This window comes from Toxorhynchites rutilus, chromosome 3 (assembly GCF_029784135.1).
Source record: "Toxorhynchites rutilus septentrionalis strain SRP chromosome 3, ASM2978413v1, whole genome shotgun sequence".
Lineage (NCBI taxonomy): Eukaryota > Metazoa > Arthropoda > Insecta > Diptera > Culicidae > Toxorhynchites > Toxorhynchites rutilus.
This window is the reverse complement of record NC_073746.1, coordinates 251962489-251986734: the sequence shown is the minus strand read 5'-3', so window position 1 is coordinate 251986734 and position 24246 is coordinate 251962489. Positions and strand designations below refer to the sequence as shown.

Sequence of the window (24246 nt, the reverse complement as noted above, 5' to 3'; positions counted from 1 at the left end):
AGTAATTCGGTGTAGTGGAAGCTGTCCGATGTGTTGGCTTATTGGGACGGGGTTGGCTCGGGCGCATCGGTAACAATGGCGGAGAACACTACGGACGAGTCGGCGGCCTTGAATGGGCCAGTATTTTTCTCTCATAGTCGCGAGAGTGAGACGGCCGCCACCGTGAATGAGCGATAGGTGGTATGATTTGGCAAGTAGATGGGATAAGGGATGATTACATGGTAAAAGAGCGGGATGTTTGACTGAAAAAGGCTGGTCTGACAAATTTAACCTCCCCCCTACCCGCATGGTTCCCTCAAGGTCTAGAAATGGAGTCAGTAGGCGAGTCGACGATCGCTTCCCGACAGTTTTGTTATTTTGCAAATCTCGAATTTCCTCGAAGAACGCATCTGCTTGAGCTAATTGAACCAACGTCCGTTCGGCGATGTTTAGGTGTTCAGCAGTCAACGAAATACTGGAAAGTGGGTTAGTCCAAGGGATGGGCTCCGTACGGGATTTATTGCGAAGATTGGTGATGAATCTGAGGACATATGCAGTTACATGAAGTAGACGCTCGTAAGACGAGAATCTCGTGAATATGTGATTACAGCGGGGTGATACCTGAGTTCTTGTAACAGCAATTACCAGTTTTCGTCGCTCTTTTCCATTTTGAGGATACTCAGGGAGTTTGGATATAGGCCAATTTTCCTGAACGTGCGATAGCCATTTGGGACCTCGCTTCTATAAATCACTAGCCAAAAAGTCGTCAACGTTCATTCCGCGAGATACAAGGTCCGCCGGATTGTCCTTGCTAGCAACGTGATTCTATGCAGCTCCATGCGTCGAGCTTTGAATTTCTGATACGCGGTTCGCCACAAATGTTTTCCAGGTGCTAGGGGTTGCCTGCAACCACTGTAGGACAACGGTGGAGTCCGACCAAAAGTACGAACCGGCGATGGATATTTGGAGCGCTTTGACGGTTCGGGCATGGAGTTTAGCTGCTATATCCGCCGCACAAAGCTCTAATCGAGGCAACGTAATTTTTTTCAAAGGTGCAACCCGAGATTTAGAAGCGAGAAGCTCGACACGAATCGTTCCTTTGGAATCGTTGCATCGGACGTAAGTATCCGCTCCGTATGCCAATTCCGAGGCATCAGAAAATGTATGCAGTTGAATGGTGGAATTCGACAACAGTGCGTACCGACTGACGCGGAAGTTGGATATCTTCGGGATCTGATCAGCGAATTCCTTCCAGGATACTGCAATGGAATCTGGAACTTCGTCATCCCAGTTACACGAAAGAAGCCACAAACGTTGCATCATCATCTTGCCTTTGATGACGATTGGAGATATCAATCCCATAGGGTCAAATAATTGAGAGATTCCAGACAGAATGGATCGTTTGGTCGGAGGACTGTTTCGCTGGAATATCTTTGAATCGAACCGTAGGTTATCCGTCTCAGGTTCCCAGGTGATTCCAAGGGCTTTTACCATTTCATTATCATTAAATTTAATCGAAGATTGCGTTCCTATCTGTTCTGACGTCAAACCTGAAAGAACGGATAGCTGATTGGACGCCCACTTTCGAAGCTCAAAACCTCCTTTCGCGAGGAGCTCACTTAATTCTGTTCTCAGTTGAACGGCTTCTTCGACTGATTGCGCTCCACCAATAAAGTCGTCTACATAAAAGTTTTGTTGTAGAGCGGGCGCACCAAGTGGATATTCTCTGCCCTCATCAACAGCCAATTGCTGCAGTGTGCGGGTAGCAAGAAATGAAGAAGGACTTAAGCCATATGTGACCGTCAATAGTTCGTAGGTTTCTATTGGGTCCGCTGCATCAAATCGCCACAAAATTCTTTGTAAGGATGTATCGTTCGGATGGATCAAAACCTGCCGGTACATCTTAGCGATGTCACCGACCAATGCCACCAGAAATGTACGGAATCGAAGTATTATTGATAATAGATCGTCCTGCACTACAGGACCTACTAAGAGCGCATCGTTAAGGGAGTATCCTGTAAAGTTCTTGACCGAGCCGTCGAAGACGACTCTAATTTTCGTCGTGGTGCTCGCTTCTTTCAGCACCGGATGATGCGGAAGGTAGTATGCTCCGGAATATTTTTCGCCGTCTATCGGAACGCGTCGCATATGTCCAAGAGAGAGGTATTCTGCCATAAACTTGTGATAGTCTACTTTTAATTCAGGATTGCGTTCGAGCATTCGTTCGAGAAGGTTGAAACGATGTAGTGCCATTGATTTGCAATCGCTTATCAGTTCATGAAAATTAGACCGTCGAGGTAAATGTACAACATATCTCCCTTCCGAATTCCTGGACGTCGTAGATGCAAAAAATTCATCACACTGTTTCTCCTCGAGCGAATAATGGGATTGCGTTTGTACCTCTTCGACCTTCCAGAACCTCTCTATGCTTTCTTCGATGTTGAGTAGGGATTTGGCTACAATAGAGCAAAAAGTATTCACCCCTGCAGGAAGAATCCTGCTGGTGGAACCGGTAACTAGCCACCCAAAAACGCTGTCGATGAGTATAGGTAGGGATGCGGCTAGGTTTATTCGTTTTGCGGTTTGAAAAAATGAGAAAAAGTGCTCAATTCCCAAAATCATGTCTATGGGTGCACGTTTATTGAACTGCGGCTCCGCCATGAAAATATCTAACGGAAGATTCCAGGTGTCAGTAAATACATCGTAGGAGGGTAGTTCAGGAGTGACGCGTGGAAGAATTAAAAACTCGGCTCTCACGGAAAAGTTTTCTTTTCTGGATCGTATTTCAGCGTGCACGGATTGTCTAGCATTTTGCGGCTGCTCGCCGATTCCTTGGACGAGAACATTCGTCTTATTTCTCTTTAGTCGTAGCAGTTGAGCCATATTTTCAGTCATCAGATTGGGTTGTGATGCGGAGTCCAGAAGAGCTCGCGCGTAATGCTCTTTGCCATAACGGTCAACCACAACCACAACCGCCGTCAACAGGAAAGCATTTTTCTCTACGTTTTTGACCGGAAGACTGCACTCTACTTCTGGTTGTTTAATAGACGTGGCAGCGGAAAGAATAGATGATGTGGATTCGTCACTTTCGGAGACCAAATTCAAGTTGGTAGTTATTCTTGAAACATTATTTGATCCAGAAGCGCTTGTATTATCTCCGAATCCGGAATGGAGGAGGGAGTGGTGCCGTCGTTTGCAGAATCTACATGTATATTTCGATGGACAGTTTCTAGAAAAATGATCACCTCGGAAGCAATTGAGGCAGAGTCGATTTCCGCTCACCAAAGTTAACCGATCAGCAGCACTCATCTTTCCAAACTGCGTGCATTTCACCAACGGGTGCCGTTGTTCGCAAGCATAACACCTGTTAGGATAACCATCAATCACTGTCGAGGCGGACGATTCGATTTGGAACGTTTTCAAAGGTGCTGAACTATGAGAGGAGGGTACGTACTGCTGCGGAGACTGAGCATGATTCACGGAAACAGATTCAAGAACTCGTATACGCCGATGCAGAAATTCAATCAGCGCATCGTAGGTTTGATTGTTGCTGGATGCTGCATGATCCTCCCACACTTTGAGAGTTTCATCGGGAAGACGAATGCATAATAAATGCTCCAACATTGTGCTCCAAGCCTCTACAGGTTCTCCGAGTTGTCTTAGTATTTTGGTATGTCGCTCAAAGTCGTCTACAATTTTATGTAACGAAACTGTCGTCTCCTTCTTTATCCGTGGGATTTCCAACATCGCTTGTATATGCCGCTTCTTAAGGAGATATTCATTCGCATACCTTCCCACGAGTGCTTGCCATGCCAATTGATAATTGGCGGCACTAATCGCGAATGACTCGACTACTTGAGCAGCTTCTCCTGTAACTGACGACTTCAGGTAATGGAATTTCTGGATGTCCGGAACGTCTTGATTTGAATGAATTAACGCAAAAAGGTGTCGTGGAATGCTAGCCATTCGTTGTAATTCCCGTCAAACTCAGGTAATGTAATCGTCGGTAGTTTAAGACCCTTGAGACAAGAGGAAACTGTGTGCGGGGGAGGATTAGGACAACTGCTAGAAGATGATGATGGCAGTTTTGATAAAAGACCAGCCTTTATTTTAAAAAATTGAGATTCGAAATTTGCTCTTATTTGAATGTTGAGATTAGTACCTTCGCTCGTCTCGTCGTTGCATTCCAAAGATGTTTGGATGTTTTCGAGCTCCACCCGAACAACGTCAAGATTCTCTATCCGCAGTGCTACCTCGAGCCTATCCTTCTCATCTTCGTACATCTCCAGAAATTTACTCGCTCGTCCCAATGAAGCCAGTAAAGAAGTGCGACGAAGGACCAATTGTCGCTTTTCCTGTTCGCTTGCCATCATGGAAATCCCCGACGTACACCGAAAGCAATGTGATTATGTTCACCTCTGGAACAGACAGAATCCTTGTACGCGGATAGGAAGCTCTTCGGAATTGAACTGTCCAAGGCTATCTTAAGACCTTGTAATAAAATTTCCGGAACGAACAGAATCCTTGTATGCGGATAGGATGTTCCTCGAGTTTAGACTTCCAACAAGGGTTCGATGAACGCGCCAATATTTCCGGATGATGATGCTTACAACGTGTGATTAAAATCGATGATGTTAGGTACCGATATCATGTGGGATGGAAAAACAGAATCTAAAGGGCACCAGCGAGGAGCAGGATGAGATTGGACTATTACTAACCTGTCCAAGGCTATCTCAAGACCTTGTAATAAAACTTCAGAGTCAAAATGGTAGGCTGCAACGTTCTCGTGGTCCTTCAAACGACTTTCAATGGCTGATCTGCTACAATGCTACACAATTGGTAATTGTTCTAGCGGAATCTCGATCGTCGTGAATCGTCTATCAGGAATAATCCTGGTCACGGCACCAATTTGTTGAACCAAAAACTGATTTATTTGATTTCGCAAGAAATATGGTGACAGTCAAAAGGAATAAATTTTTATTAAATACACGTCTGCACAATACTGAGGTCGAACATGGAAAAAGTACTACATTCCTATATTTTAATTCCACATCATAGAAGGACAATAGACAATTGTTGAAAGTTGTATCTGTGTGATGTTCTGCGCTGGATTAGGTTGCAACGATTTGACAACGTCTTTACACCGCACGTAAGGTCGGTATGCAACATTGTCTTTAATTTGATATGTCGATCATCTGAATCGGTCCAGTAGTTTAAATGGTATGAAGTGCCCTAATGAAAAAAACGGGTCTAATATTTTTCGATGAGGAACAAAACTACTTTTTCACGGAAACCTGAGCACCACTATATCGGTTTGGCATGGAATGTGTAATTGTAAAAATTATGTAAAGTTTACTCACTTAACCAAAGTTTTTAAATTGGTAAGTAATTTGTATGAACAGGAAAAAAAATTGGCTATAGGGGTCTGAGGTATCACTTCATTCTGGAAAAGGGGTCTATTGCCCAAACTAGTTTGAGAATCACTGCCATAAGGCGTTTAAATTGATCTTTTTTTTTTTTGTTTTTTAACGATTTTCTTCAAAGAGTAATTTTGATCAAGGTTTGTCCAGTTTTAGAAATCTGTATTTTTGACTGAAGAAATTCGAATTTTCAAGTAGATGTTGCATTTTTCGTTGCTTGAGTATAGTCATCATAGTGCAATTCCAAATGAAATCGAACTAATAAGGGTTGGAGGAAATACAAGTCGGAAATTGTTGCGTTTAGAAATCATGTTATCCACAACATATTGCATTTGATGGATGGATGGGTACGAAAAATGTGGATGCAAATTAGCTCTTTTAGCACTGCCACAAAAAAAGAACAGGTTTTCCTGTACTTTAAGTATCTGTAGCAGAAATCGCAAAGCCAACCGCTCTCAATGGTAGACGTAGGAAAAAAAGGTCGACCAAACAAACAAACACCAACAAAAGTCGTCGTTGCGACGAAGATTTTTTCCAAAACGAGAGAGTTTTCCATTCCCGACTCAAAGACTCTCTTATCTTATGATGATGCATTGACGTGTGCTCCAAGTAACGGGTGGCAAATAAAAATTTGGAGCACAGGGAGAAAAGAGAGTGTATGTGTTAGCTCTCTCTCTCTCTCTCTCTCTCTCTCTCTCTTTCTCGCTTTCTCTCTCTCTGTCTTCTCTTTTATCTTTCTCTCTCTTTTCTCTCTTTTTCTTTTATCTATCTCTCTCGCTTTCTCTTTTCTCTCTCTTTCTCTTTTCTCTCTCTCTTTCTTTTTTTTTCTCTCTCTCTTTCTGTATCTTTTTTTTCTTTCTCTCCCTCTCTTTCTCTTTTTTTTCTCTCTCTCTCTTTCTCTTTTCTCTCTCTCTCTTTCTTTCTCTTTTTATTTCTCTATTTCTATTTCTTCCTCTCTCTCTCTCTATTTCTCTCTTTCTCTTTCTTTCTCTCTATTTCTCTCTTTCTTTATCTTTCTCCCTATTTCTCTCTGGGCCTGATCACGAACATCACTGCCACGTACACTTTCACGTCATTTACACTTCACTGAATCTTTTTGTGTCTATCATCATTGTCACGGACAGTTGCGTGTGAAAATAAATTCCGTGAAGTGAAAGAGTTCATTCCCAGAGTTTAAACATTGGGCCCTATTCCAGAAAACGAGATGAGCAATTCGTCAACAATTCGGGCTCATCCCATGATTCATGCGTGCGTTAGTTTGCTGAATCAAATGCTAGTTCAGAGATGATGAAGAATACTTGGTTGGTCGTGAATAATGTGTATTTGAACATATGGGAATGTTATTTTGTTTTCTCTTTCTATAAATTACTCTAGAGATAAAACATGACTATTACGTATAATAATGAACCTCTCGCATATTCTTTTTCGTAACTCTGTCTTACTCGTTTGAATAGTGAGAAGCATTTAGTAAAGGTCAAGGTTAGAATCATTTTGTAAGAACCATTTCTATAATTTTGTTGAATAATAATACTTTCTTTAACTCATAGAAAACCCGACTTTATCCACCTCACGATCAGCATAATCTGAGTTACTCCCATATGGGATTCTAAATTCCAACCCTGTATTCTTCCTATTCTCGTGTAATTTGATATACGGGACACGAGGTTTGATTTAATTATTTAAACAGAAACTGATTAACAGCATCTGTCAAAAACATAATCTTCATATAAAACATCTGATGGATTTCAAGTAATTTTCTAAAACAAGAAAGTCATACTATTTTTCTTTAGACGGATATCAATATTAAAAAGAATTCCAAAACAGTATCTTGTGAATGCTTTGCAATGATAGACTCATTTTATCCTTGTTTGAAACTTATTATCAGTTCAGTTCAGTCCTTTGATTTTAAGAAACATTAAACTTTGCAGTTCATTTGGCTCTTAACTCTATCATCACTTTTTTAATATTCTTTTATTCAAAGCATATCTTCAAAACAATATCGTTGAGAATATTTATTACTTGAAAATGAAAAAAATAATGGCCTTATTCTTTACAACTATCGTCCGTTATAACTATCATACGAATGTTTAAATTACAAAAAACCTGCTCTAGAATGTTGGAAAAACTTCACGGTTATTATTCAATACTCAAAATATCAACAAATCAATATTATACATAACCAACCATAATAATCGTCCTAGTCGAAATAAACAAATTTACGTTCTCTGGATACGTCAGGATTCCGTCCAAAAATGCCACCAAGAGAGTAAATTACTGTTTGTTTATCTTTTCTTTCCTAAACAACACAAGACTAGATTCAAAATGTTGACAAAAAAGCTAAATAAATATGAAATTAAACTTATTCCATTCTGCGTGCCTAGCTTTCACCATCTAAAACACAAGTCACAAAAATACCTGTTTTTCTCCGTGACATGACAGTAACGTGGTATTCATAATAACACCGAGTTCATCAAAGTTGTCTTCCGGATTCTACACACACAGTGGCAGGCGTAATAAGGTTGTGTACAATTCACTCCGTTTTCACCGTGAAGTGACGTTCGTGATCAGGCCTTCTATTTTTCTCTTTCTTTCTCTCTCTCTCTCTCTCTCCCTCCCTATTTTTCTCTTTCTATAAAAGGACTCGAAAAAATGCTTCGTTCTCCTTTGAAAAAAGAGAAAAGATAAAAATTATTCCGGCAAATGTTTTGTTTTGGACGCCGAACGTTGCTTCCCTCCCTCTTTCGAAGACGCTCATTCCCGGAAACTATATAACTTCTCACTGTCATACAGAGGTTTTTCTAGGTGACGCGGTGCTTTTCGGACGATCGTTATATTTCCCGAGAAACTTTTACCGTCTCAACGTAGGTATTAGGGATTGTTAACCGGTTTTACCGTTACCGGTTTTACCGGTAATACCGGACCATTTTTCATTACCGAATTACCGGTAATTTTACAATCAACAACCGGTTATTTCGGTAATTTTTATTTTTTCACCATAAATAATATTTGCCTTTATGCCGCTTTAAAATTTTACTCGAGAATCTAAATAAGATCGGGAAAACACAACGGCTGCGTCAGTGTCGATACCCATACGGGAGAAGATATCGACACTTACATGTAAACATGGCTAGAGGCACAAAAGTCTTTCTCTGTCTTTCTCGTTTCCATCGTTTCCATTCGCTGTATACATGAATGAGTGCTTGACGTGACATATCACCAGCAGCATACGAATGAAAGAGATGATGAATCAACATTGTGCCTGTCTCACCGCTTTCATACCGAAAAAACATCGATTGTTGTGAATTCATTCATTTGTTTTTTTTTAACACGCACGAGATTTTGGTTAGAACGAAACAAGTTTTGTTAGATAAAATGGATTTTGAAGGAAAAGTGAAGGCAGGATTGTCGGAAACCTCAGTATGGAAGTACTTTTTACGAGGTAAACAGAACAGAGGGATTGCAAAATGTGTCAAGTGTGATAAAATCATCAAGTGTGAAGGCTCAAGCACAAGTGGATGTAAAGCTCATCTCCGATTGAAACATGGAATACTACTGGACAAACGACCTGCATCTGCCATTCCGGAACCGTCTAAAGAAGTTCCATCAACATCCGGACCCGAAGCCAAGAAGAGGAGTATCATCCGATATTTCTTCAAGTCAAGCCCTTTGGATGCTGTTCTAGCTAGATTGGCAGCTAAAGATGGAATACCGTTCAGCACTATTTGCAATTCGGAAGACATCAGGCAAGGGCTGGTAGCTCGTGGGTTTTCGGACATTCCTCGAACCAGCAATGGAATTCGCCAACGAGTCAAGACATTTTTCGAAACAGTCGTCATCGAGTATCGGAAAGAGTTTGAAAATATCAAAAAGGACGGGGGAAAATTAAGCCTAACCTTCGACGAATGGACTTCGATTAGAAATCGGCGTTACATGAACGTGAATGCTCATTCGGCCGATAAAACTTGGAACCTCGGTCTGCAACGTGTTGAAGGCTCAATGAACGCGGAACGGTGTGTTACCTTACTTTCTGAGAAAACATCCCAATATGGAATATCGACAACAAAGGACATAATGGGTGTCACGACTGATGGGGCGTCCGTCATGAAAAAAGTTGGAAGCCTCATACCAGCTGCGCATCAAGTTTGTCTCGCGCATGGCGTTCATCTAGCGGTCACAGACGTGTTGTATCAAAAATCCAATTCAACTTCGTATTCAGGTAATAATTGTAAAAAATAAATTAAATGATAAAACATAAATAAATTTTCCGTTCAATGCAGATTTTGCCGATTATAACGGGTCGGACACAGAAAATGACGACGATAATGATGATATCACCGATTTTTTCGCGATCAACAGTGAGGAAACCGATGAATGTATCATTAAGCCCGAATACTGTCTAACAATCCAAAAAGTACGAAAAACGGTGAAGCTCTTCAGAAAATCTCCGGTTAAAAACGACGAAGTTCTCCAGAAGCATGTCACCGCGGACCACGGGAAGGATATTTGTTTGCTCCTTGATTGCAAAACTAGATGGAACAGTCTTCTGGCAATGTTGCGCCGATTCTACTACCTCCGAACTTCAGTTCAAAAATCGATACTCGATCTGAAAACGAAGCACAATATAAGCTTCAGCGATCAAGAACTGACAGCGATAAAGGAATTGGTTGATGCCCTCGAACCAGTTCTGGTCGCCGTTGAACTGCTATGCCGGAAGAATTGCACTCTTTACGAAGCTGACGTCGGATTGCAATTTATGCTAGAACAGGTATCGGATCAACCATCAGAAATTTCGAAGCAGCTGCTTGAAGCCCTGATTGAAAGGATTACAGAAAGACGTTTCGTATATGCAGATTTGTTCGCATATATGAATAATCATTCTGCTCGTGGTGGTGACACAGCTAATGGTGACTTTGGCGTTCTCTATCAAACGTCACGGACTACAATGATCAAGCAGGCATTTGAGATTGTGCGTGACCTGATGAAATTTGACCAAGATGGTATTGATTCAGTAGCTGGTAAACAGCAGGAGGAAAAGCCACTGGACGATGCAGAACCTGCAGAAAATTTGAGCATCAAGGAAAAACTGGAACGACGATTGCAACAGTCAAAGGTTTTAACGTCCAGCTCCAACACAACGTCTACAAACGTATTGATGAAGACCCTCAGACAAGAGTTTTCCTACTACGACGCAGAGAACATCAGAGGCAAATACATGACGATTGTATTTGATGCTCTTCGTACTGTACGCCCAACATCAGTGGACTCTGAACGTGCCTTCTCCGCTTCTGGAAATTTCGTTAATAAGATTCGATCTAGATTAGGAGACGACACAATTAACATCCTTAGTGTCCTCAAGTATTATTTTAGCCAAAAAACTGAGTAGCAAAAACTTGCTAAATGTTTTGTTTGTTTGTTATCTAATTAGTAACAATAAAAGCCATGGAATGGATTCATTTCAAAGTATTTTGTTTACCGGTGATTTACCGGTTTTACCGGTAATGAAATTTTCATTACCGAGTAACCGGTTATTGAAATTTTGGCACGGTAATGCAATCCCTAGTAGGTATTACTTGTTTCGTTTTTATTAGTACTCAGTAGAGAATAGGTCGAATAGCACGCATTGAATGTATTCTTAATGGTAAACTGTATAATACGCTTGACATAATGGATTTCTGGTAAAAAATCAAGTGTCCATGGTATCATAGATGCTCCCGTGGCGGAGTGGTTAGCGTCAAACATTATCATCCCGGGGATTCGGGTTCGATTCTCGTTCTGGTCGGGGGATTTTTCGTCAAAGAATGTTATTCCGACTTGCACTGTGGTCACGTGTATTCTAGAGAATACATCCAAGGCGTGCTATTTGCCATAAGAAATCTCAACTAAGTATGTAATACCAATGAAAATGGCGTGAGTTGGCGGCTTTTCAATAATTTGTCTTCCGAACTACTCTGGCGCATTGCTTATGCGCCAGAGTAGTTCGTTCAGCTTACCCGACACTAGCGGCCTTCATGTTGTCCATGAGTCGTATAAACGCCGTTTATTAAGCGGGATATGCAGGAACCAGTGGAAGATTGATCACCTGCTGAAGGATGTTCTTCAAAAACATATTGACTTAGTTGCAGTGTTAGGTGGGCAGAAAATCAACAAGTAGCAGGACTAGACAAGCTTTCCCATATAATATCGTACGTTGAGGTAGTCGACACAACACGAATCAAAAACAAAGAAAAACCATCCGGACTTCAAAAGAAGTATCAAGACTGTCCATAATTCTACCGCTTTTTTGTTGTGTCAAAAATGTTTTACGGACCAGCTTGATCTTGAATTGCCCTTTTTGTGGCCCCGGCAGAAAAGTCTCCTTCCTTCTATCAAGGATCACAAAGTTTCGGGAAGTTTCCACCAGATTTGACAAGCTGCCACTACAGTCGATAGGCGCCTCAGTGGTACCGTGACAAAGGGGTCAATTACATTGGAAAAGACATTTATAAGGGCATTCCACCTAATCGAAAAATATTAGGCAATTGTTGAGCGGAAATTCATGAAAGGTTTGACTGATTTGAGATTCCAATTTCTAAATGAATCAAGCTTTAGTAGAGCTGAAATTCTCTTGTAAATCAACGGTTGATACCGACATAGGTATCGGGTTGAACTCCTGGTCGGATGCGCTCACGCCTCAGTTTGTTCATTTGGTGAAATTTCTATGTCTGTGACAAAACCAGCCTGTTTTTTTCATTATTTCGTTCTAGTTTGATGCTATAAAGGAAAAATCTAATATTAATTATCTTCAAGATAACTAGCCCAGCTCAAACTTTGTATGGGAATGAGGTGGGTCTATCATCATTATTATAAGATACTGCTTTACATGCTGGAAAGCTTTTTTTACTTAGTTGGTTTTTCAGTATAGCTGTATAGTTGTCACAGCCTTATTAGGGATTAACTTGAAAAAAAAAGATCAGAAAGACAAAACGGAGAATTCAAAACAGAAAACTCTGTGGCCACCCTGCGTCTGGCAAAGCATGGAGGATGTTTTTGGAATATTCTCAATATTTTCTTTCGGAGGATGAACATTGATGTTTTATTTGCACTTGTTGCACATATTCAGTGCCAATATTGACTTCAGTAGAGAGCCAAATTGCTCCAAAGCTGTAAAATCAAAAGATAAAACCGATCCGCTTTAAAAATGTTTATATGTATAAAGCAACATCAATTGGTTGGGTTTTTATTGATTTATCTGTCTCAAATTTCCATTCGATATAAATTACAGCAGCATGGTAGCGTCACTTTACCAATATGTTTTGTTTCGATTCTCCTGCGTTGGCGATGTGTTGCACATCCGAGTTCGAATAGTATTTTCTTTGCCTAATTGTATTCGACTGTCCGGGAAGCTCGTGCCGATTTATGGGAAAAATCAAAAGCTTCATATTTTTTATGTAGACATGCATTCAGTTAACTATATATGTACCGTTTTGTTGGACACTATTTTGCCATCTCTCACGCAGCTTGAAAATTCTATCTTCTCAGAACCAGCTTGATTTTTCGACGAAAAACTGGTCAGGGTACTTTTTTGCTGTCCAAAAAGTAAAAATTCATGCTCTTAGGTAGAACCTGAAAACACCTGAGACCTGAAGGTTCAAGACGCTTGTCAGAATTCTCGGCGTTTATCTTGGATCGCTGCCTTTTATTTCTATAGCTGTGTAAACGCAGTTAGAGAAACTTAGTTAAATTTACCAAACTAGCCGAGCCCCGGCCTTTTTCAACCACAACTCGATTTGGGGAGAGCTAGGAACATACTGCCTAATTTTACTTTCTTTTCTCATTCCCATAGTGGTAGTAGAAGGTCGGGGCTCGGCTAGTTTGGTAAATTTAACTAAGTTTCTCTAACTGCGTTTACATTTCAGAAGTGGGATTTCTAACGCTGGAGTGTTACATTACTAGTATGGATTTATTGATCATTAGTTCAGTATAATTCGTATGTGAGCCCAGATTGACGTGTATCCAATATGGCGTAGTAAAATATATGAAAGGTAATTGAAACTTGTGCACATCAGTTATGACCGCTTGATGTATATTGTAAGATATATTGTAATCTGATGAAGTGGTATTTGTGGAGTTTTGAAAAGTTCCCATATTGAGACGTTGATATGATTACAAATACCTGTGTATTTTGGATTGATGAATGCGAGATGTATGATATGGGTGCCCATGGTTGTGTTGGTTGAGAGATAATACTTGTTAGCAGGGTTGCCAATAATATTACTGAAAAAACTGGAAGATTGCTCTCAAAAAAACTGGAAGAAAACTGGATCCTGAAGAACCGTTTTACTTTAAGAAGATTGGCTATGATTTATATAAAATTATTTTTTTATCCATTCCAATGCTAAAGAAATAAAATTTTCTTTGAAGTTTCGGATAGTAATTATATAGAGTTCATAAAACTGTAACTGTAATTACTGTGAAATGATATTTGTGGGACGGTTTTATTTGGGCAAAACTTGAAGAGTCTCGCATTTATCGCTTCATATCCATAAAATTGCTGATAGAAGATCGTCGCAAAACTGCGAATAGTTACTCCAAAAAGGTACGGATTAGCATAAGATACGAGGTAAAACACCAAAGAAAAATACCATAAGCAACTTCCCATAATTTTATTTCAATATTCAAATGAGCACATCCAATGCCAAAACAACACTGCTCAAGTATTACTTTGAAATTGAAATTACCAAGTTTTGGCATTGAGAAGCTATTTCTCTCATTTTTTTTGGTATTATTCATTGGCAATTTACTTCTTATATGAAACTTGTCCAACCCAAATTTTAGTATGAAGATCAAAATGGGGTATCCTTAAATATTACCTCTTATGGTAGATCAATAGGTTTGAACTTCAGAATGGTTTGGAGGACCTACAACATCTGAAATTTATATAAATTGAAACAAAGTGTAGCTCATTGGGTAGGCTGTTAAATAAGATAGAAATTGAGTGATAACCTGTTTTTGAAGTAGTTTGATAATTTTCCAGCATTCGGTTTGCTTTTCGTTTTAGCATTTTCGACAAAACACCGACGAATTGAACGAAATGGGAAGAACCAAATAGCAACCTCGCCCGTCGCAGAAGTCCATGAGGTACATCAAACACGACTGAAAAACAGTATATTTTCACTACATGCACTGCGTGCTAACCGTCTTGAATTCGGAGATATAAGCAATACTGAGTTGACTATGTAAGAAAAGAGAGATCGATCCAAGGTCGAACGATAAATGTCAAAAAAAATTGCTCAAGGAATAGGTAAGTGGAGGGAGAGATAATATATATCATTGTAAATTTATTTTACATAAAATGGATAAAACTAGAGCACACATATAAAAAACTGGATAAAACTGGATGACTGGATCAAGGAAAAAAACTGGAAGAATCTAGTTTAAACTGGACCATTGGCAACGCTGCTTGTTAGAGCTGAGAGAGAATATGTGTGAGTAAACGATACGTGTATATAATACCGCTGAATGAGAGATTGAGTCAGTATGCGTGTGATACAGAAAAACCAAGCCGACGCTGAAAGCGTGTAGCGCCATTGCAAAATTGTACTCGGGTGAATCAGACGCACAAATTTTCAACAGAATAAATTGAATCATATCCGAACGTTGGTATAGTTTGAAAGTGTTTAGTGATAATTTTGCCGGTGGTCAAATCGCTAGTTGTGTGAATATGAATTTGAGGAATAAAGTACGAGTTGATCAACGCCATCCGTTGCTGAAGCTCAGGATATAGCCCTTGCTATGCGAGCAAATGAAATAGAAGTAATTATCTCGGAATTTGATCCTGACAATAACTGTAACCAGTCAGCAGAGGAATGGATACACGAAATTGATTCGATGGCCGAGATATTCGGGTGGGACCCTAGACGAACATTGTTGTATAGCATGTATGCGTCTAAAAGGACTTGCAAAATTTTGGATCGATGGATGCAAGCAGCAGCTTCGAACCTGGGAGCTGTTCAAGCAGAAGTTTCTGGAAAATTTCCCAACTGTTATTGACACGGCTGGAATCCACAAGAAGCTTATCAACCTAAAACGAAAACCTGAACAGTCAGTTGAGTCGTACTTCCATGAAACAGTGACCTTGTGCCGGAAAATAAGGTTATCTGATGAGCTTATCAAGCACTATCTAATTAAGGGTCTTCCCTATGCTTCTACTCGCGCGGTTATGGCACAAGATCCTGCAGATACATTGCCGCAGTGAATGCATTGATTCGGATAGAACGCGTAACGAAGGATAACGAAAAACGAGGTTCCGAAGCGAGTGGAATGTTAGGAGTAAATTAAACCCCGTACAGAAAATTCTTGGATACTAGACAACGCATGGACTTTACACCACGTAACAAGACTCCATTCAGAGCGGGGCCAAAACCAGGTCCATCTAGAAGCACTACATGGACACCGGTAACTCACAAGAGGCAATGTTTCATTTGTCGTTCCGAGGATCACTTGGCACGAAAATGTCCTCGCAGGAAGGATTTTCGTTCCGAGGTGGTATCGAACCGCACCACCATGTAAATAATGTGGTTTACTCAAAAATTGCCATCATCAACGGTGTTCAATTGACTGCTTTCCTCGATCTAGGTAGCGAGCGTACACTTCTGTGAGAGGAGAGTTTGCTAGTCCCGTGGTACTCGTCCCGAAGAAAACAGGTTGCTATAGAATGTGTGTGGATTATCGTATGCTTAATGCTATAATTCAAAAGGAGTACTTTCCTACTAATCGTGTAGAAGAAAAAATCCACAATTTGTGTGGGAAACGCATATTCACATTGTTAGATATGATGTGTGGCAACCTTCAGATTGGTGTGGCTGAGAATTCAAAATAATATACGGCTTTCGTAACGCCAGATGGACAATATCAATTCAAACGCGTACCTTTTGGGCTTTCTAATTCCGTCAGTGTATTTTGTTGAGTAATGAGCAAGATCGTAGAACCATTGAAGGATGAAGGTATTTCGTTCTACATGGATGATGTAGTGATTGCTACAGAAACGGAAAATGAAATCGTGAAATTGCTGGAACGCTTCCTGGTCGAGGTGTCTTAATCAGGAATAACACTCAAGTTGAATAAGTGCGAGTTTTTCAAAAGATCCATTGTATATCTGGGACATGTCGTTGCTGAAGGATGCGTTATACCCGGTGAAACGAAGACTAAAGCTGTTGAGAGCTTTCCTGTACCTGAGAATGTTAGAGCTGTTAGGTAATTCCTAGGTCTTACAGGATATTTCCGTCGCCTCGTACAGAATTACGGACAAATCGCTGCGCCGCTTACCAGGCTTACAGGAAAAGTGCAATTTGTTTGGGGCGAAGCTGAACAGAAAGCGTTCGAAAGCCTCAAGTTTGCGTTAACTCGACGACCAGTTTCGGCACTATACTGCCCCACGTTCGAACTTGAAGTTCATTGTGATGCAAGCAGTTTTGGATTGACAGGAATACTTATCCAGATAAACGAAAACCGTGAAGCCCAGCCGGTGATGTATTTCAGTAGAGCGACAACTGATATTGAATCTCGTTATCATAGCTATGAGCTAGAAGTATTAGCCGTGGTGGAAAGCTTGAAAAAATTCCGATACTATCTACTCAATAAGCATTTCACCGTGTATACTGATTGTCAGTCGTTGGCCTTAACACGTGCCAAGAAAGAACTCAATACTCGAATTGCGCGCTGGTGGTTAACCATCCAAGAGTTTTCGTTCGATTTAAAGTTTCGCTCGGGACGACAGATGAATCACGTTGATAGCCTAAGCAGGAACGTCGTGCGGCACGTTCAAGAAAACGAGCAGGTGATGGGAATTAATGTGGATTATTTCGATTGAGTGGCTGCACTTCAATTGCAGGATGGCAAAATCTGTAAAGTAAGGAAAATGTTAGAAGGACAATTAATTTCCGAGAACGATATTGTGAAGAACTACACATTGGTCAAGGGACGCATATTTCGTGATACTTCACATGGATTGAAGTTCGTAGTTCCCACGAACGTTCGTTTCCATGTTGTCAAATCGTTGCATGATGACATGGGTCACCCTGGCATACATAAAACGATTGAGTTGGTAAACCAGGACTTTTGATTCGAGAACATGAATGCTTTTATAAAACAGTATGTGAAATGTTGTATTGAGTGTGCAGCTAATAAGCGAGGAAAGGATGAAACGCGAATTCAAATCCACATTCACGTAAAACAAGCCGTTTCGTTCTGGGTAGTTCATGCAGATTACTGTGGGCCTTTCCCAAATGCAAAAGACAGAATACTCAAGTACTTGGTATCATTGACGCATTCACCAGATTCATCATTCTGCGTCCCACTAAAAGTTGCAGCACTTTAGGAATAATTTCCGTTTTGAAAGAAATGTCACAATACTTTGGTAAATTTAACTAAGTTTCTCTAACTGCGTTCACAGTTGGAAACAGTACCTGTTGGAACCCATACATCGCCGTGATTTACATAACCACGGTTCACCAGATGCTCATGAACGGTGATTTTGAATATCTGTGGTGAAACTGCTAATCCACGAGGACCATTCTTGATCAGCGTTTCGATTTGGTCATCATCGGTGGTGGCGGCACGAACTTTCCGGACAACCCAATACGCGTACCAGATGCTTCATGAACTTCGGACATGACCCGCGAAACAACAAAGTTCGTACAAACCAATATGGATCTTACGTTGGTGAGATATTCTATATGAGTTCGAATTAATGTCTGTCATTAATTAGTTATAACCGAGTGGTAGTGAGATAGTGAGAGTTTCTATATGGTAGTTTGTAGCTTGCTATATAGAACAACAATACATAAATGTTTGCTAAAATGCATTCAATAATATATTTGCTCGTAGTAAACACAAGGCTGAGCACGACATAGAACATTTTGGTAACAAGAATACATCGTTCTATTTGTAGATTATTTGTTTCAAAAATTACAAATGTATTTCGTATATCTCCTACTCGTTAATTTCGTTAAGCCGGCTCGTTTCGTCTGGGTATGATCAACTTGTGTGTTTAATTTTCTAAGCTAATGAAACTTTTGCTGAAGTATTCCGCTAGAATGGCAACCGAGAGATACCATTTTGATGGTAATTCAAAGCGCTAATCTATACAAGTCATATGCTTCTGTTGAATAGTAAACTCATGTTCACAATTTGTTCATTTCGTGGGTAATAGTGGGTGCATAGCTTTGGCCATGTATTTCCATTTGTTTTTTTACAGCGATGTATTACAGTGTTATAAAAAGTGCTGGCAAAACATGAGGTTCTTCGCAGTAGTTCCAATTCCTACGATTCTCTTACCGAACGTATCACCCCTCGATCTGTGACAGCGGAAATTTCAGACGTAACTGTACTGATTATCCACTGCTCGCTGGCCATCGTCGCCCACGGCTGGTGAGGTTCCGGGCTGGCCTCCCGAGGACACTTGGCCGCCAGTTACGCCACTTGTTGCTCCGCCGCTCTGTCCTACCGTCGGCATCTCGTGGGTGTGGATAGTTTGCTGTGACAGCTCTAGATCGCAGGTTTTAATACGCACGCTGCCATTCATAGTGATCACATGTAAGGGCTGCGAGCATACACACACATTTTGCAGAACCAATACCAGAGGGGAGATAGAAAAAAAAGATTGTGGATTTTGGTCAGAGGTGTACTGAGTTCAAGTTGATTCCCATCCAACGAAACGTCAACATATTGCGGAAAGGAACGGCAACCTAACGTGAACATCGTATCATAGACCCACAAATTTTATGCTATGGTGATGCATCACGTTGCGTTAACTGACGCTAAATTGCTGTTCCATTCCGTGACGTTCACGTTTCGCTTCGTGAGAATTCTCGTTCCGTTCCGTCCGTCTTGACGTTGACGTTCCGTTCGGTGAGAATGTACCTTTAGAGAGTTTTTGATGTCAGTAGGAAGTTAGTAGCATTTTATATAAAAAGCATTAGGAAAGCATTTCAACTTGTAGGAAAAGGGTAACTTTACTTACCATAAGAACTGTGTGAGGGCAATAGTCAGCCAAAAAAATACATCCCTAGTAGGTGTGTGTGCCAGAATTGTTGAAAGTTGTTTTATGATTTCTTCATTATAGATTGATTAAGCATGCTTATTTTTAGTTACTCCTAGCTGGCGTCATATTGATCCATCGCATGGAATAATCACTTTTTTTAAATCGAATGTATTTCAATGAGCCGGGGTGCTCCAATCAATCTGGTCCATGATATAATTCGCGGCTAGTTGCGCATAGTACATCAAAGAATAGTCTGAAAAGACAACCAAGAGAAATGAAGGTATTCCGAAGCTAATCGCGCGTCGTAAAAAGGCCTGAGATTTCTAGAAAAAAATAACGCGCTCTCTGTCTTCAAATCATGTATAAACAATTTACCAAATTTAATTACAAAGGCAAGTCTAGCTAATTGGCTTTAATTTGGTATGTCGATCATCTAGATCGGTCCAGTACTTCAAAAGTTATGAACTCTTGAAAAAAAGGAGAGAAATTTGATTTTTCAGACCATTCTAAAATGGAAATGGCCACCATTATGGAAAAATATAAAAAAAACATGGGATTAATATTTTACGACAAGGAATAAAACTACCAATTTTCACCCAAATCTTAGAACTTAGAATAAATATAATACAGCCATTCCATGCCAAACCATATCGGTTTGGCATGGAATGGCTGTATTATATTTATTGCGGATTCAGTTCCAGACTCAGCATTCAAATTCGAATGCGAATGAATTCATTTAAAATCCCTGAGGCTGAAACTGAAAAAAAATTTTCTAAACTTAGCTGTAATGATTTTCGGCTTTCGGTTCTTGGCGTTAGTACAATTTTCAACAGCTCTAAGGAACTAATTCGGAATGATAATCAAAACTATTTCAAACAAAAATTCCAAAAAAAATCTAGCAAAACATTCCTAAATACCACTTTATATTATTTTCAAGTAACAGCACACTCGCTCACTCTTTCACAAAAACACTGCTGATTTTCGAAATCCATACGGGGAATACCATCGGAATCTTCGCTATTAAATAATCAACAAAGATTACAATTTCACCTTTCGCAAGCTTTTTCGACCATTTCAGTGAGTTCGAAAAATACTAACGAATATCATCAAGCTAATCGATAGTTTACACGAATAAATTATATTACTACTACTTTGCTTGTTCTATAGTTATGAAAGAGAGTGTTTTAAGATTGATCGCGATTGGTGCTCTAACTCTTCGTCTCCGTCGTTAATTTTCAAAGTTTTACAGCAGAAGAAATAATGAACACTATCCAAATGAAACGCTCCTAATTGAAGACTTTTAAAAAGTCCATACAGTGATGACAAAAATAATAAACACAAGTGTTACGCGCACACTTTCCTAATTTATTGACACAAAACAATGCGATGACAGCGGCGTCACTAACATGCTCGCTCAAGATAAGAACAAAATGTTACGATATTCCACCGAGACGACATTTAGACATGTGGTATTTACCCAGCAAACATTAAATCATATAATTTTGCACGTGCCAAGTCTTACAAGAAATCCGAATAAATCATAATCATAATCGCATATAATATCAATCAAAGTATGTATCGTGTATATTTGAAATCGCATAAACGTAAAAACTCGATTTTATATACCATTATCAAATTAAGTCGCAATTCGGTATAATAAACATCAATTTTATGATGTACATTGTCGTAAAATATATTTAATCCGCATTATATGCGTATATTACGCTGATGCAGTTTGTGTGTCGTATAAGCGTATAATTTAAATCGATTCAGTACTGTAGTAAATCGTGTTGCATGTTGAAGAAAATCATGAAACAGTAGATCATATTAGATCCTAATAAAGAACATATTACATCATATTGAAATGTCAATGAAATGCTGATGCACTCGAATGTTTTAACCGCTGTTGAATTAAATTTCAGATAGCCGCGCGAGATAGCTGGTGGATGATAATCCAGACGACCGGAGTTCGAACCCATATCGGTGCAGTTTTCACCAAACATCAATCTGTGCCATTTTAAACATTCATATTCCACTTCCAGCACTAGTCAATCAAATAATTATTATTTCTACAAACATAAATACTCATATATTAAAATGCCGATTCGTGAGGCTATAATAAACAAATTACGAAAATATTTTGCGCCATTTGTTTTTTTTTCTATGTCTGTAATAAATCGTATATGAGTATGACAAAAGTCGTATTTGGTGCTTTGACAATTCATGAATATATTCATATTAGATCGCAATTCAATTTCAACATAATCGCTATTATAGCCGGTCAAAGTTGCATATTCATCCAAACAAATTCGGTAAGCTTTTGCCATGTATGTATATGGCCTCCACTTTTGCATGCATATGCCAGTTAGGCGCATTATATGCCAACCAAATTTTAGGGCATATGATGTTATATATATATATATACGCTTGTTATGCGATTTAATGTTTGCTGGGTACCCACGCTACACAATGTTTTTCCATCGAAAAAATTCGTACTTTTCCATTTTACGGTAAAATTTCATGAAAAACAGCTGCTCTCGTATGTGTTCAAAAAACATTTACACATCAGATAGGCGGATCACTCTAACAGAGCGACACTTTGCCCACTTCTGGTCTAAACCTAAGACAAGATCAGACAATTGGCTTCTTACTCTTCTTCGTCGTCCAAAAACGAAGCCATGACATGGAGATGCCATGCTCTCCTTCATGTGCTCCTTTTTTACTCATAGAAAACATTTCAAAGTTTCATTTTATAATCAGGTGCAATATTATCACGCATTTGCTGAACAGCATCATTGCACAGAAAATTGATCCGTAAAAGATCTCCTTTTTTCTGATTTTATCTTAGGTCTAAACATTACTAAATTTTTGCTAATCTCATTAATCTGGAAGTCTGCTCGCTCGGCTGCCTTCTGCCTCGCTCATTTGTTGCAGACAGCTCCCAATGACTTTGTGAGATGCGAGACTGGATAACGCAAAGCACACTGTCTCTTTTGTGTGCAGTGCGAAATCTCGGAAAGTCTAATATGAAGAAACAAAACAATGTTAAAAAACTCACGGTTCCATTAACTTGTGAGCCAAATTACTCATGAAATCTTGTAGGAGAATCTTTTTAGTATATAACAATTGTATTGTGACTTACATCATTTAACAAGCAAAAAGCTCCAGAGAGAAGTTGTATTCTCGTCAGGAATAGCAGCATTTTCAATGAAATGTTGCTGTTATATTTTCCGGCATAATTTCACGAATATCCACTGCACACTGTCACATTATACTGATATTCAGTGGAAGCTCAAAAAAAGATCCGTTTTTAATTGATAAAAAACTTGCTTGCTGAAAATAGTGTTTCGAAGTTGTGGATGTTGTAAATGCAAATATTGACGTCACGATGTGAAAAGTAGCTATGGCAGCGCATGCTATCACGCACACTACGCTCGCAAACTCTACCATCTGCTCCACCTAATATTCCTGCTCATGGATTTCAGACCAGAGAAATTTGCGTGTCAAAATCAGCAGTTTATTACATAAAGTAGGTCTGGGATAAGAATAAAACATCATACACTCCTGAGACGAGACCAGACAACAGAGGGGTCGATTCCGGAGCAGTTCACTGTCAAATTCGGACCAGCTGCTGGATGGTTAATTCTACATAACTGCCAATCATATTAGTAAATACACATCTACATAATGTACTCACGGTACATACTCTCAAAGTTTTCAATAGTTTCAAGTTTTCATGACAAAAAATAAAAGATACCTATAATTTTTAGCAAAACATGAAACAATTTTGTACTACGTCAACTAAATGTATTCATAAAATATATGATACGAAAAACATATTTTACAGGCAAACAAAAACAAGAAACCTTATAACATTTGGAACCCTGACATCTCACGTGATTCAGCATCGTGCGTGGTCGAATTAAAAGCACTACGGAACCATCGTGAGCACCACTCTGACGCATTGCGCAGGGATTTTATCGGAACTATGGAAAAACTTGGGGTGAGTTATATCTTTTATATAAATACATCCTGAAGTGAAAAAAATTGCCCGTCCGTTCAACACGGTAGCAAAGAAGCAACGGTTTTGGCCAAGGCGAGCACGATGGTTGTAGTACTTTTGCTCCCAACCGACTACATGCATAAAACACTGAATAAACATGACTGAGTGATTTTTTCGAGCACGTGCTCATATTTATAGATTATTTTAGTTTCCAAAAGTTTGCTTTCAGAGTTTTTGAACTAGTGAAAGATTTTGGGCCAATAAGTAACAAATATCACTCGAACACCGTTTGTTGTTGGAATGATTTGTTTGTCATACCACCTCCTTCAATCTGTAAAGAGATATTAACGCTCAAAATCTTGTACCCCGAGACGAACGCTTTCTGCAGCCGCCATCTCAGCGTCAAAAGATTCCTACGCTCAGTATGCATCAATCTGCGGTAGCGGGATAGTTGAACGCGAAGAATGAGCCCAGCAAAAGTAGGTCAATTACCAAATAGTAATTACGTTACGTAACCAGTTGCATCTGCATAAATTTATTTTTCGGTTAGTTATGACCGTTTCAACATTGACAAAATGTTGCTAGGCTCATTCAAGGTTCCTCTGAATATTCCGTGAATGATCGAGAAGCACTGGCAATCTACTATAAAATCAACGAGCTGAACAACTACCTTTCTGATCTACATGAAATCATGACAAATCATAAGCCATTGATTAGTTCGTTTGGCCTAAAAGGGTATTACGAAAATAGCAAATTCCAAAGAGGCCCACAGAGGTGGGCTATAATACTGCCAAACTACGATTACGAGATTCGTCATGTGAAAG

At 39.6% G+C, this 24246-nt stretch overlaps 2 protein-coding genes across 14 annotated transcripts in view; one reads left to right on the top strand and one right to left on the bottom strand.

Annotated features, from left to right (window-relative positions):
* LOC129776152 (DDB1- and CUL4-associated factor 12 homolog) overlaps positions 1-23390 on the top strand; it is a 33190-nt gene extending 9800 nt beyond the window's left edge. The window contains exons 5-6 of one of the 4 annotated variants that reach the window (XR_008743062.1): positions 14437-14679; positions 14745-14883. Coding sequence is in view for 3 of the 4 variants with exons in the window: in XM_055781603.1 (XP_055637578.1) it covers positions 17830-17927 (98 nt within the window). In the remaining variant the exon portion in view is untranslated. Of the gene's footprint in view, positions 1-14436; positions 14680-14744; positions 14884-17829; positions 17943-21341; positions 21374-23266 lie in introns of those variants that run through there. The other 3 variants (XM_055781605.1, XM_055781606.1, XM_055781603.1) reach the window with 3 other exon arrangements.
* The window catches only part of LOC129776148 (SH2B adapter protein 2), a 36196-nt gene continuing 30174 nt past the window's right edge, over positions 18225-24246 (bottom strand). For 9 of the 10 annotated variants that reach the window (XM_055781592.1, XM_055781587.1, XM_055781595.1 and 6 more), the window contains exon 6: positions 18225-18978. In XM_055781592.1, the coding sequence (XP_055637567.1) occupies positions 18751-18978 (228 nt within the window). In that variant the 3' untranslated portion in view covers positions 18225-18750. Of the gene's footprint in view, positions 18979-19398; positions 19673-24246 lie in introns of all 10 variants that reach the window. The other variant, XR_008743061.1, reaches the window with a different exon arrangement.